The following is a 15,138-nucleotide window of genomic DNA, read 5'->3' on the forward strand; positions in this document are numbered from 1 at the left end:
AGGTCTAATTGACTGAGAAGTATTTATACTTTGAGTTTTTAAAATCCAATTAGAACACCTTTTCAATCAATAAACAATTTAACTCAATTGATTTGCTGTGTAAGTTTTGAAGAGCGCATCAATTTGAGTTAAAATTTATGCATTTATCAACAAATAGTTTTATTAAATCATGTAAAAATGTTTTCATTCATAAAACTTACTGTTCTTTCTTTCTCATCTATTTCTGACACTCATCTGGAGTGAATCTGAATCCAGATGAGTGTCAGGAATAGGTTAAGAGAAGGGATTTTATGAGTTATACAAATAAAAACATTTTCATATAATTTACATCGCTATTTATTGTTTGGTACGTTAATTTTAGCTCAAATTAGTACACTCTACAAAACTTACACAGCAAACCAATTGAGTTCAATTGTTTATTGTTTGCAAAAGTGTTTAGTATGCATAAAATTTCATGTACAAATATTTTTGAGAGAGTTAGACTTGACCATACAAGGACTGATAACAATAAGTGGTATTTTTTAACATTATATTATATTTAATACTTTTTTCTGCTCTATAACTGTTTCCAGGGCCCATTGGAATAAAGTAACTATAAGTACAGATAAAATGTAAAATGTAATAAAAAAGCGTAAAGAGTTATCATAAGTGGGTAATCATTTCAAATATTATAAAAATTTCCTCTTCAACACAATATATTTACATTGAAAAACAATATTTATTGGTATATAGTACGCAAAAACAAGACTCATTAAAAGTATTATTTAACGTGAAAAAAACTTCCCCCTTCCAAGGACTTTCTATACAGAATCATACTTGTTTTGATTTTTTTTTTTTTTATAAAAAATTAACTATACACAAGATAACAATTTCTTTTTTCATTAAAATAAATAAAAACACAACATAATTATTAGAAAATGATATTTATTATCATCTAAATTGTCACTTCCTGCCTTTAATCTTTGGGTCACAGATCCTTACCAAACTTGTTGATGCTTTGAGTTTTTAATGTCCAAAACACTTTTTCCATCGATAAACAATTTAACTCAATTAGTTCACAGGAAAAATCGAGATCTGTGACCCAAAGATTAAAGGCTCTCCTTGTAAGTTTGAATAGATTGATTTAATAGTGATCATGTAAAATTAACGTTTCTTTGTCATCCTCTAAAATAATTGCTTGAGTAGTGGAACTTTGGGTTTCGTTAAGGCGCAATTATTATATTCATTTTTATGCGTTTAATAAATTACCGATCATGCCACGCTTTAATTTTGCGTCACTTTTTAGTATGATAATTTTATATTTTTAATAAAAAGAAAAGTTCTTCGCTAGAAGAACTTTTAAGTCCTTGTAAGTATGTTTATTTATGTGCAATTACTCATGTTCATTAATGCGTAACGATATTTCATCTGAATGTGTCTCGCAAATCATTATACAGCTACATATCAGTATTGTAATATTAGGTAGAACTCAAAATCTTTTCGGTATGGCAAGTACCACGAAATTATTGGACTGTTTAATATCTTGATATAATGCAACAGTTTCTACTGTAACTGCGGTTAACGCGTTCGTATATAGTCGACCGATTCGGAGGTCGTCGGCGGTCGGTCTTGAGCGATGCACTAGTAGTTACGTGCGCGGCCGCACAGATGGACGGCGTCGCCATTTGTTAGCATGGATGCTGGGCTGGGGCTGGGAACTGGTGAGTGGTGGGGGGTCATTTCACTCATTGCACGTGCTACTGCCCCGACCGTGTGGCTATTTGTAAGCGTAAGGTATGGAGTAGAGCCACGAGCGTCGTCAGTCAGTCGGCTAAGTACAAGCACGTGGCACGTACGCATCGGCATTCGTTTGTGTCGCTACTCTTTGTGCACACTAAATCTGTTTATATTAATTTATACGTTTTGTGCAGTTAGAATCTCGACAATATGGTCATCATGGAGAAAGACAACAGCATCCAGATCGCTCTGCTTCAGCTTCTTAAAAAGTTTAACTTTAACGTAAGTAAATGAAAGCCAAAACTCAGGAAAAACATAATTTCTAAACTCACTTTATAGCATTGCTTAAAATTTGGTGTCTGTACTAAATTTGTGTCTATTTTTTATTAGGAAACTTTTGAATTATTTAAAAAAGAAGCCCACATCGACGAGTCTGAAATAGCAGAGCTGGAACCTATCAATACCGATGTTGAGAATGTTCTATCATCTTTCAAAGATGATTGGGAACCTCAACGGTATGACAAAGCTTATAGAGAGTTACAAAAGTTTATTGAAACTTCTCGGGATAGCTACAAGCACGAGATGGGAACAATATTGTATCCTGTACTTGTACACATGTACTTGGAGATGGTGTATTTGAATTACTCTGAAGAAGCTCAAAGCTTATTAGAAAAGCATAGTCGAGGAATAGAAGATTATTACCAAACGGAATTGCAACAATTATCTCATGTAACCAAGAGAGAACATTTGGTTGAAAATGAACTAGCTAACACATTCAAGTAAGTTGTAATTCTTTACAAAATCGTATATTCTTTGGTATAATCGTAATGATAATTTTGACTGATATAATATTTTTCACTTCTTAGCAAGCAGCAGTTTAACAGAAGGATATCTCGAGATGCTTTATCAATCTTAAAAAGATTTTTGAGCGAAGGAAAACCAAATAATCTTTTATTAATGAAAATTGTATCAGCAAACATAAATTTTGATATCTACGAAGGAGTCCCAAGAAATAAAACTCAAATTGAAGCAACGTTTGGCTCATTGATTGGAGAAGTTTCTAGAACAGCTAATGAAGCTAAAGTTTATTATGGACTTTTGAAAGAGCAAGATGTACAGGAGCCTGTACCAATTGCTGCCGAAGATGAAGATGACGAAGTTGGAGATGAAGATTATAGACCCAAAAAGAAGAAAGCAAAAAAAGATAATATTGTTTCAAAACAAACAAAACCTGATCCTAATGCTCCATCGTGGACGAGAATGCCATTACCCAACTTGAGGGACATTTATAAAATAGAAAAAATAAAAGAAATGCAAGAAGCTCAAAAAAGAGTTACATTAGGTCCAGATTGTTTGCCGTCAATTTGTTTCTATACTTTAATGAACTCTGTTAACACAGCTATTTGTGCAGAAGTATCTGAAGATTCAAGCCTCCTTTCTGTAGGTTTCAGTGATTCAAGCATTAAAGTATGGAGTTTAGTGCCTCAAAAACTGCAAAAGATAAAAGATGCTAAACAACTTGCGAATGTTTCGTGTGAGTCAGACGATGTTTTGGTTAGAATGATGGATGACGAATCAGCAGAAACTGTTCGTACTCTGTATGGACACACCGGACCTGTTTACAGCCTCTCATTTAGTCCAGATGAAAGAATACTGTTATCTTCCTCTGAGGATGGGACAGTGAGATTATGGTCACTTCATACATGGACCAGCTTAGTTTGTTACAAAGGTCATCTTTTTCCTGTATGGTCCGTAAAATTCTCACCGCATGGCTACTACTTTGCTACTGGTTCAAGTGATAGAACAGCAAGATTGTGGGCTACGGATTCACATGAACCATTACGAATATTTGCTGGACATCATGCTGATGTTGATGTTGTTCAATTCCATCCTAATTCTAATTATTTAGCATCTGGATCTAGTGATAATACTGTCAGATTGTGGGATTGTACTACTGGTAGTCAAGTTAGATTAATGACAGGACACAAAAATGCAATTTACGCATTGACCTTTTCTATGGATGGAAGAATTTTAGCTTCAGCTGGTATGGATGGTAGTGTTTTACTGCATGATCTTGCACAAGGTCATTTAGTAGCTGCTTTAAGTAGTCACACTGCAAATATACATTCATTAACGTTCAGCAGAGATGGTAATCTTTTGGTATCTGGTTCGCTGGACTGTTCTATAAAAGTGTGGGATTATAGAAAATTAACAAAAGATTTGAATGTAGATGATGCCAATGTGTCGCATACTCCAGATGTAAAAACTTGTACAAATAATTATTTGTTAAGAACTTATAGAACAAAAAGTACACCAGTTTTGACGACCCAATTTTCAAGAAGAAATGTAATGTTGGCAATCGGAATGTTTGATGCTAATCTTTCGTAGCTAGCTTATGGTGTGTAAATTTGTGTAAATATCTTGTGGCGTGGAAATCTGTGTAAATAGCTTGTGGCGTGGAAATCGACGTAAATATGTCTTTAATAAGGTAGAAGTGACAATTTAGATGATAATAAATATCATTTTCTAATAATTATGTTGTGTTTTTATTTATTTTAATGAAAAAAGAAATTGTTATCTTGGTTATAGTTGATTTTTTATAAAAAAAAATCAAAACAAGTATGATTCTATGTAGAAAGTCCTCAGAAGGGGGAAGTTTTTTTCACGTTAAATAATACTTTTAATGAGTCTTGTTTTTGCTTACTGAGTGAACTTTCTTCATTAAATATTGTTTTTCAATGTAAATATATTGCGTTGAAGAGGAAATTTTTATAATATTTGAAATGATTACCCACTTGTAATAACTCTTTACGCTTTTTCATTACATTTTTTATTTTATCTGTACCTACTACAATGCCAATCTAAAAGTTTTGAGCACGTTTTCCAGTACTATTTAAAGAAAAATCTTATAGTTTCCATTTCCTTTACATACATAATCAAAAAACAAATTTCGAGTTTTAAAATCCGACTGTGTCCAAACATTTTAGTAGGATTAAAGCTACCATTTTTTATGAACAATCTCTTGTACACCATTTTAATGACTACCTTAATCACCTATCAAAACTTAATTAATTCATTTTTGTATACTTTGCTTCAAAATCATTGATTATGAGAATGTCAAATAGTTTAATAGATTTTGTAATAAGTGGTATTCGAGTTAAGATGAGTCAAACTTTTAACCTTTTATTAAATAACAAATTATATATTACATGGTAAATCCTTATCGTTATAAAAATAGTACTTTATCAACATTCTATATTACACTAAATACATAATAATTCATTTAACAGTTTTGTGTCGAATCTTCGATTTTTTTCGAGGAACATTCTTTGCACACTGTATTCAATTCCGGTAAAATTGAATCGTCCTTTTTAGGATCATTCGTCGTAACTTTTGCCCTGGAAACCGGTCCAAACAGAGAGAGTAAAACGGGTAATAAAAATAATCCATGCATCGAACCGATCAAAACGACGAGAAAGACCATCTTGAAAAAGACTAAAAATATGTACGTGTCGGCAAGAACCAATGCCAGCAGACCCAGAATAGTGGAAAATGCCCCCTGCACGATCGGCAAGCCCAGGTTGTACAGACACTCCCTCACGCGATCGTTTGCGTGTATTTTTTCCGAGCTCATGTAAGCGTAACAAATGTGCGCGGTGAAATCGACGCTGAAACCGATGCACATGATAAGATTTATCATCGAGATACTGTCCAAGCTTACGTCCCACAATGCCATGTAACCGGCGACTCCGCATTCGATGGATATAATACAAAATGCCACCCAAAAGCAACATAAAACATTCGGTATAAAGAGGAATGTAATGACCATCATAATCAGTGCTCCAAATATTAAACACTGAATACTTGTCGGTCTAATTAGCTCGAATTGGTCGAAGAATACAAAATATGGATGAAAAACACTTGCATTCAACGACGATTCCGAACATATCTGTCTCAATTCTTTCACCATCTCTTTTTCCTGATTAGTGCCGCTTATATTCACCGCTTGGATCAAAAAACGGCTAGCTATTATTTCATCGTTATCTTTGTTGAATTTTAGATCTAGCGAAAATGGACTCGTTGGATGTAACCATTCATCGCGTAATTCCTTTATAAAACTTTTTTTTATATCCACCGTTTCGTTCATGGACCCATCATAAAGCGACGATGAACTCAAAAAACTGCGAAGCCAACTCTCTGTGTACAAAACGTTGCTTATATAATCTGACGCTTCCAAGCGTCTGGTCAAATTTTCTACTTCTATTTGAATACTTGGATCACTGTAATCGTATTGACCACTTATCATCACCTGGAAAATAATATAAAAATATGGTTTTAATACATTTTTGAATTGGATAAAATTGAATGGATATTACGGATTCGTAGTTTTAAATTAAAAAAAATTAGTTTAACTTCAATCATAGGTGAAGTAATCGATGGATTATAATAATTACTTTTATGATAAAAATTACAAAAAATGAAAGAATCAGAAAAAATTATATAGGAGTACATATGCAGAGTTGCAAGCATTTGACAATAAGTCAGAGCCCAGTTGAAAAGCTATATAGAAATCCACGTGGAAATATACTAGAATATTGACCAGGAAACCTATAGAAAAATTCAAGCGGAAATCCACGAGAAAATATGTATCGAAATCTCCATGGATATCCACGTAAAAAACTGCATTATCAAGACAGAAGGATTCGAAAAAATCCTCGTGAAAATCAACACGGAAATCAAATATGTTAAAATATTGATTAGGATACTTGAAAAAAAATTCACGTGGAAACCTACATGGAAAGTCACTATAATCCACATGAATTCTACTTCTTTCCATGTAGGTTTATGTGTTGAATCCATGAAAATCCATCGAATTGTTTTAAACTCTGTGTTTTAAACTAATTACTTCAACTTGTGAATGCGTTCACAAAGATACTTAAATTATTCCTAATGTTTTTTCGGAAAACCTCTTAGTTAAATCAAATAACTACGAATTTCCTCGAAATAAACTCCGTGAATAAATTAGGTATGATTGTATGACATGATTGTTAAATTAGGTATTAGGTATGACAAGCTTCACGTAGAAATACATGCAATTTCTTTCAACAGGGTGTACAAGTCCGAGCCATGATTCATTTCACAACGTTCCGGCGTCAGAAAAAATTTAATGAGGAATGCCGCATTTGTCGCTTACTGATAAATCCGTGCAAATCATAAATTGATTCATAATACTAATATCAAACTATCGCCGTTGCTTACGAGTAAAAACACAGTGAAAAACGCTACGAAAAAAAACATACTGATAAAATGCCCCGAAAAAAAACACAGCTCATTGAATGCTGTGAAAAAAAACACACCTCATCGGAGCGCCACGAAAAAAAACACACCTCATTGAATGCCATGAAAAAAAACACAGCACATTGGATACCGTGAAAAAAAACACAGCTCATTGGATGCCGCGAAAAAAAACACACCTCATTGGATGCCGCGAAAAAAAACACAGCAGAATAAAAACGCAACAAATTTCGATTCGGTGTGTTTTTTTTTCGCGGCATCCAGTGAGCTGTGTTTTTTTTCGCGGCATCCAATGAGCTGTGTTTTTTTTCGTGGCATCCAATGTGCTGTGTTTTTTTTCATGGCATTGTATGAGGTGTGTTTTTTTTCGCAGCGCTCCGATGAGGTGTGTTTTTTTTCGCAGCGCTCCGATGAGGTATGTTTTTTTTCGCAGCATTCCAAAGAGGTGTGTTTTTTTTCATGGTATCCAAAGAGGTGTGTTTTTTTTCACGGCGCTTCGATGATGTGTGTTTTTACTCGTAAGCAACGGCGCTATACTGATAAATAATTGTATCAATTGTATCATAACTTACTTGAATTCTGTAGGGGTATTCCCGAAAGTAATGTTCTTCTCGGTCATAGAATACTATTGAATACGAATCCTTTTTCGATAATTTCCGACGATCGAGTCCTTCATTTATGTTTGTGAGGCCGTATATAGCACCAACCAAGTAAACACCAAACGTAATTAAGACTAAATACTTTATTTTCATATTGTTTAATGCTGCTCCTAAATAGTCCCTAAACCATTTCATACATCCATGTTCAGTATTATCTATTGGATTATTTGGGTCATCATTATTGACTCCTCCAGAACAAAATAATCTGTAAAACCAAGACCTTTGACCTGTAAATGTTGAAAAATTTATATTGATTTGTTGTTTGGGTAATTTATTTGAAAAAGTATAAATTTTTTTATGTGAAACATCTTTATGGGCGTTTGGCATGTCTCGGCGTCCATCCGTCCGACCGTCCGAGCGAGCGCGACTTTGGTAGTAACTACATAGTAGTCTTTAATTTTGATAAAAAATTAGACGAGAGTATATCGGTCATTTACTAGACGTTGCCCAGTTATTTACTGGAAATATTTTCTGGGAGTGGTCATTAAGGAGGCTATAACGAAATTGAAAAAATCTTTAGACCGGAGTGAAATTTTAACCACTGATAGTTCATGAAATTACGAGATTTTTGGTAAAAAAAATTGGTGGTTTCCATGCTAATTTGGGAAATAATGAAATTCCAATTTTTTGCTATTTAACATTGAATCAAATGGGAAGTGGCAGTTGTTAGTGTACTGTGAGCTCAAATCTCTTTACAAGTTAATGAAATTAACATATGTTATAGGAAATTTCATTAGCTTTCGAATGATATAATTATAAATGGGTGTTTCCAGGCAAATAAAAAAGATATTAAGAGTCCAACAATTTTTCCCTATGTTCTGCCATGCTAGCCTTGCGCATATAGCGCTTTAATACACAACCACCTTGCATCGCTACAGCCTCATTAACTGGCGTTTTTCGGGTGATTCGTGAAATCGTAATTTTTAATAATATTAACGATGTTAAAATAATTTTTGAATGGTTTTAATCTATAGAACATTCAATTAGCTACGCGATGATCGATCAATTTAGTTTTTATTTAATTGCAATCATTAAATTTTCCTACATATTTAAACATTGAAAAAAAAAACAATTCGGTCATTCACTGGACGATTTACCCTATCAGAGTTTTTCTCCATGAGTATATGCTCGTGACGGATTAAAAAAAGTCTCCAAATTTATACCACCACCTCTTATGAGTAATTTAGATCACTGCCCTCGATTATATTGCGTGATTAACACGCAGAGTTCTTCTTTTTACCCCTGTATTGATTTTTGAGAGCAGCGTCTGAGTGTGGTGTATAAAATTGGAAATTGACTGATGCAAGCATTATCTCTTATATGGGAATCGACAGAAATTTCTAGCCACTTGCGGGAACCTCGATGTATCGCTAGATAGACATCTGGCGTCGGATAAGTTAAACGCGGCGATGAAATTGTCGTGCACAACATATTTTTTACTTACTCGATTTTGACAGGGGTTGAACTGGATAACAAATTAAACTATGCAAATTATCTTGCTCGCAATAGCCGCTTAAAGCAACGCAGCCAGCAAAGAATGTTAGATGATAAACAAATGTAAAGATCACAGCGAAACCTAAAACAAGAATATTCGATAAATACGCATTAACTTAAAATATATTGAAAATCATTAATATCTGAAGTATACGTACCAGAATATATACAAAATATTTGGACGGACGGAAAAACTGATAGAATACCAATGAAAAATGATACCATATCAGTGAGTGAAGTTATGGTAATAGAGACTGCTGCTTCACTCAACATTTTGGACATTCTAACTGGTACAGAATCTTTAATATTTGTTCGTCTCCAGGCGGCTAGCATGACGAAAGTATCGTCGATGCCAATTCCTGCAATTGAAATTGATAAAAATGTTCATACGAAGTGGTATTAAAACGAGCTCACTATTAAAATATACAAAGATAATGTTACGTAAAGTTTTTGAAAAGATGAAGATAATGAATTCAAATTTAGATCATACCTATCATGAGAAAAGGAGCTGCTAAATTAATTCCTATGAAATCTATTCCAATGAAGCAGCAAAGACCGAAGGCAGAAACTGTTGCCATTCCAGCCGATACATTTCCAAAAAATCCAATCCAAGGTTTGCTTCGAACACAGTCCAGCATCGTGCACGTGAGCACAGAAAAAATAACCATTATCAAAAACGTGCTAGTAAAGTAAGGAATGATGGTCTTCGTATTGGCTTCGAACTCCAACTCGAGGGTTCGTGAAGCAAAACGTGCTACACTGATGTGTTCAAATGTACCATTACTTTCAAGATTACCAACCACGTCTAAAAAGCCTTCCTCCCAAATAGCACCTCTGTGAATAAAAATTAAAAAAAATTATTAGCCAAGTTTCATAGCGAGAGATTGAATGTCTTATTTAGAGAGACAAGTTTAACACAACTAGAGGTGATATTATTCTGCTTAATACGTGGGATGACAATAGTCAAGGGTAACAGAATATCTATCGAAGTAGACGATCACAGTGAAAGTCATTTTAGAGCTCTATTTTTATTATCGGTCCTGGATGAACATATCGCTAAGAGAATAAAACCATTTTTAAACTGACAAGGAGACCTTCTCACCTTCGGGTCATGGATTTGCTCCAAAATTTTTGTGAGGTCTCCTGCTACCCTATACTGAAGCTCTCTGTGCTTAGTTTGATCTCATGGGCCTTAGGGCCCATTTTTAAGAGGATTTTCCACATTATGAAAAAATCGTTGTTATTTTCTATATCGATATAGAAGTACTTCAATGAAAAAATGTAACGATAAAAAGTTTTAAAATTTTTCAAAGAATGTGCTTGAATTTTTTCAGAATTTTTGGGGCCATCTATTGAAGTGCGCGATTGAAGTGCTTTGAAATATATGATTGAGGAAATTCCTTATACCATGTAAATACATTTTTACACGAATTTTTCACTAAATTAAACAAATAACATTATTCAACGTTTTATAAGCATTAGATTAAGTTTGTTAGGATAAAAAACTTACAACTCATTCTCTGCAGGTGAATCTGCTCTTAAAAAATATCCCATTTGAACAGATGGTGTGGATTGAATCATAAAATCTTCATTTACTACACTCCCGCCAAAATAAACAGGAAAAATATGTGCGTCCCAAGTGATTGGATTGAACATGACCGGAAACGTAAGATTTAAATTACCCTGTTCAAAATCGCTGCAATAAAATTATTCATAAATATTTAACACAATGAAAAAACTATTTTAAAAATTAATTAAGTAATCCAGTTGGATTCTAGTCGATCTAACTAGATTTTCCATTTAGAAGTGCAGCGATTTTTTTTGAACAAGACGAGGCTGAATTGTTGCCACGATAAATGAGAAACAAAAACGTTCAAAGTTTTTTAATTACTAATTGTAAAATTATTAATTAAACATATTTATACTCACTCCAAAAGCTCTTCAAGATTCAAAATATCATTGTCGTAACAGTAATCTAACCAACGAGCACATATTCGTGAAAAATTAAAACTTTCATTTTCATAATTGACGGTAAAGTTTTTTATGTATGTATCGAGTAATCTAAGCTCTTCCCAAACTTCTTTACGTAGCATATTTTGATTATCGTCTTTTGAAATTACTATGACATGTCCAAACCGACCTGAAAAATTGTGGAATGAAGTTTTATTTATTCGATTTGGTGCGATGAAAATAATAACAAAAAAATTTGAAATCCATATATGACTCAATCCTGTAGAAAATGATTGGATGGAGTTCCACGTGGATTGCCTACGCGGATACCGTGTAGATTCTGCGTAAAAAGTGCACAGATTCTATATTGAATCTATACCGAATCCACGTGGAAATCCACTCCATTTTTATCACTGGGTATTGATTACTATTAAATAAACTATAAAAAAAATTATTTAAAAACTGTTAATCTTAGATTCAAAGCATAAATCTTTATTGGATGAAGCTAACATTTAAATATTATACAAAAATTATGGATTGCCAATTTTCAGCGAACTGAAAACTTACCTGGTCGCGTTATACGTCCCAAATTAAAGTATTTAGTATAATTCATTCGAAAAAATTGTTCAACTATAGCTCGTTCATGTTTTCCTGGTCCATTGATTGGAGAAAAAAGATATTCTGGATCAATTTCATAATGTATGTATCGAAATCCTATGATACATATAAAAGTCACTATTACAGGTGTTATAATAAAATATTTGGGATGGAGACCAACAATTGAACCAATTTTATAAAAGGCTTTATTTAGAGAATAATCAACACAATTAAATGAGTCTAACATCTGGAAATTAAAAATACATTTTTATAAAAAAACTATTGATTATTAAGTAACATAAATAAATTAATTTATTGTTAACTTGATCATTTACAATTCTGTTATCTAGTCAAATTCTAACGAATGCTTTTAACAGAATTTTTTAATTTGGGAGAAAATTGTTTTCTACTATTTAAGCTATTTATATTTTATATAAGAACAATAAAAGCAGATTAAATGATGGCATATCCTATCACTCCTCCAAGACCTTGACAAATAGTTTAGTAACTTTCTAACTTTTATCATTTTCAATTTTGCAAAAAATTTCATTAAAATTGTTTTAAACAGTAGAGACGAAAAAACTCTATTTTTTTTATAAAAACTATTTCTTATAGGGCTGGGAATTTAGTAAAATGTTTAATAAAATTGTTTCTGAATTTCAACATTACAACATTTCATTTAAAATTTTTTTCAGATTTTCCCACAAGGTGCCCTATAGAATATCTTTATTGTATGCTATCATCTGCAAATTTTGTAAGGATAATTTTTTTTAATTTAATAAAATAGGTCTTAGAATCGTTGAAATATATATTCATTTATTATCTTAGTTTGATTTTGATACACTTGTGATATTTTTTTATAAAATACAGAAATATTTAAAAAGCAAGGTTATTTTAACCTAGAAAAAGGCCCTACGAAATCTGAAACAATCTAGGGCTTTTGAGTGTCAAAAAATTAACTCTGTGAATTTTTTTAAAACTTTTAAAATCCAAAATGTATTGGAATCGGTATTGGCAAAATAAACAGATGTCTATATAATTTTTGCTGTAGTCAAATTAAATTTCGGTTCACATGCCATGGCTTTTCAATTATTTTTTAATGTTATAAAATATTTTTAAAGGCCTATCTAGATTCAAACACATCTAGTGTACGATAAGTGAAAAAAAATTGAGCTTTGGTCAATAATTTTTATGATGTAGATTTACATTTATCATCGGATGGATGTATTTTTTCTGTACAAAAATTCCTATTATTTATTCTTTATATTTTTCATTTCATAAAATTAGTACGAATCAAAAACAGTTTTTTCTTTAAATTATTAAATCAATTTTTCTCATTTAAGTCTTCTTGAGTCATGCAGAAGAATATGTATAAAAGTTATGATATATATGAAATGAATAAAGAAAAATCTGTTCATACACATAAGTTGAAAAATAGAAGCTGATTTCTGATTTTTTGACACGCCAATAGTTACAGGATCGGTATCGATAGAAATCGAACGCTTATATAATTTACGTCGTAACAAAACGAATGCAGGGTCGACGACCTTCGACGCTAAAATATTCTAAAATTTTTGAGTATTGCCTAAACATCTATTTAAACGAAATACGCAGATAAATGCATTTTTCACTAATCATAATTTTGAATTGAATACCATGTTGGGTTTTTTTTAACGAAAATACATTTTTATGCGAGAGAAAATCATTTATAATACTCGAACATAATATTATTATATTATTATATATTAAAACTTTCAAAGAGTTATTCAAATATATGTACGAAAACAAATGCTGGTAAAATTTGAAGCGATCGTTATTGCAATTATTTACTAACTTTTTAAATTCTTTTATTAAAAAAAGTAAAAAATTGTTGACGTTAAAAATTAATAAATAAATAAAATATTGAAGAAAGCTTGAAATATCATTCGCAAATATTTTGAAGGAGAATATCTTTCTTAAATATTTACGCTTGTAGAAAGTAAATTACTTAAGAATGTTGATCGTAACTCTAGTTTCTCTCAAATATTATAAAGGATAGTCAGTCTAATTTGAAGTAAGTACGTCTCAGAAAATAAACATGCATTTATTAATGTGCAGCATCTCACCTACTTCTAATATAATATTAGTAATATACTATTAAGATTCAAAGGAGAAAGCTTGACCTGATTTTTATGAATGCATACGTTTAAGAAAAATATTGTTAAAATTATTATCGGTGGTAATAACAAATAATAAATTTTATATTCTAAAAGAATAACATACCTTTGGATTTATCGTTCGCGCTTTGTAAGAGATCTGTAGTAAATGAACATCTGTTATGATAGCGATAAAAGTAACTAAAACTGAACAAAAATATAACGGTTAACAAATAATTTATTATTTGAAAAGTACACAATTTAAGGCCCGCAAGAATTATAGATCAATAGTTTTGTATGTATGAAAACATTCCTCGGATGCATATATTAACTGAGCGAAACTTTCAGATCCCCTCTTTCACGATCACGAAATAATAAAGGTGGACGTTCTTTTCGTTCAATATATCAAATATTATCGCGGCGAAAAAAAATCAACAAAATTTTATATTCTTTTAAATCCAACAAAAAAGTATTATCCTTATACCCTGCGTCGCACAAAAGCAATTATATTTATATATTATTAATAATATACTCAAATATTTACCAGTAAAAGGTGGCCTTAAATATTATCAAATAACAGTTCATTACCCCAAGGGACTAATCTTTAACTTAAACATATTGATATCTTGATTGAAATAAATTAGAAAATTAAATATTTGAAATTGATCGTTAGCTGTACGATAGTATTTTCAGTACAAAAAATCAGTCTTTTGGGCAATACGTAAGATACAAGATCTGAAACGATTTAACATAGTAATGTAATTTAAAACTAAATATTTTCCCTCAAACTAATTCGTTAGATATCAAGTTATTTTTGTAATTAAATCAATATTTTTTCTGTGTTGTGACTTATTTTTAAACTTAATTATAAAGCTTCTGTAATTTATTTTTGACAGTGTTGAAAACAATTAAAAATTAATTTTCTTTCTATTATTGATTTTTACGAAAATTTGAGTTTTCAGTAAATTTTTAGTTTTAATTAGATATTTTTTTACTAGTATTTGAAGTTTTATATAAAATATTTTTTGATATAAAAAACGAAAAATGAATTACGATACTTCAATATCTTTTTAGTAGTTATTGCATGGAATTTTACCGATTATATTGGTGGTAATAATGAATGACATATCTAGAAGAAAATTAATAGTAATTGATTTATTTGCCACAATATTTTAATGTGAATTTAAACTTTTTTGATAACTTTGTAAAATTTTGTTGGTTTATATTTTAACTTTTTATCACGAAGCACCATGTTTTGTGAAGTAAAATCTATTAATAAAGTTTTTATTTAA

At 31.5% G+C, this 15,138-nt stretch overlaps 2 protein-coding genes across 2 annotated transcripts; one reads left to right on the forward strand and one right to left on the reverse strand.

The window, feature by feature from the left end:
- The first annotated feature begins 1,762 nt into the window (after positions 1 to 1,762).
- Positions 1,763 to 4,230, forward strand: LOC106649456 (transcription initiation factor TFIID subunit 5-like). The gene is made up of 3 exons (XM_014366889.2): positions 1,763 to 1,998; positions 2,107 to 2,495; positions 2,583 to 4,230. Exons 1-3 carry the CDS (start codon positions 1,927 to 1,929, stop codon positions 4,102 to 4,104), a joined length of 1,983 nt encoding a protein of 660 aa, XP_014222375.2. The 5' UTR covers positions 1,763 to 1,926; the 3' UTR covers positions 4,105 to 4,230.
- A 769-nt stretch (positions 4,231 to 4,999) lies between these two features.
- LOC106649327 (patched domain-containing protein 3) lies at positions 5,000 to 14,106 on the reverse strand. The gene is made up of 9 exons (XM_014366686.2): positions 13,974 to 14,106; positions 11,682 to 11,958; positions 11,094 to 11,304; positions 10,675 to 10,860; positions 9,655 to 9,998; positions 9,323 to 9,523; positions 9,115 to 9,246; positions 7,584 to 7,897; positions 5,000 to 6,025 (listed from the first exon to the last, which is right to left on the reverse strand). The coding sequence occupies exons 2-9, from the start codon at positions 11,956 to 11,958 to the stop codon at positions 5,000 to 5,002; spliced, it is 2,691 nt and encodes an 896-aa protein (XP_014222172.1). The 5' UTR covers positions 13,974 to 14,106.
- Positions 14,107 to 15,138: the final 1,032 nt, after the last annotated feature.

This window comes from Trichogramma pretiosum, unplaced genomic scaffold (assembly GCF_000599845.2).
Source record: "Trichogramma pretiosum strain Unisexual culture from Peru unplaced genomic scaffold, Tpre_2.0 scaffold154, whole genome shotgun sequence".
NCBI classification, from domain to species: Eukaryota; Metazoa; Arthropoda; class Insecta; order Hymenoptera; family Trichogrammatidae; genus Trichogramma; species Trichogramma pretiosum.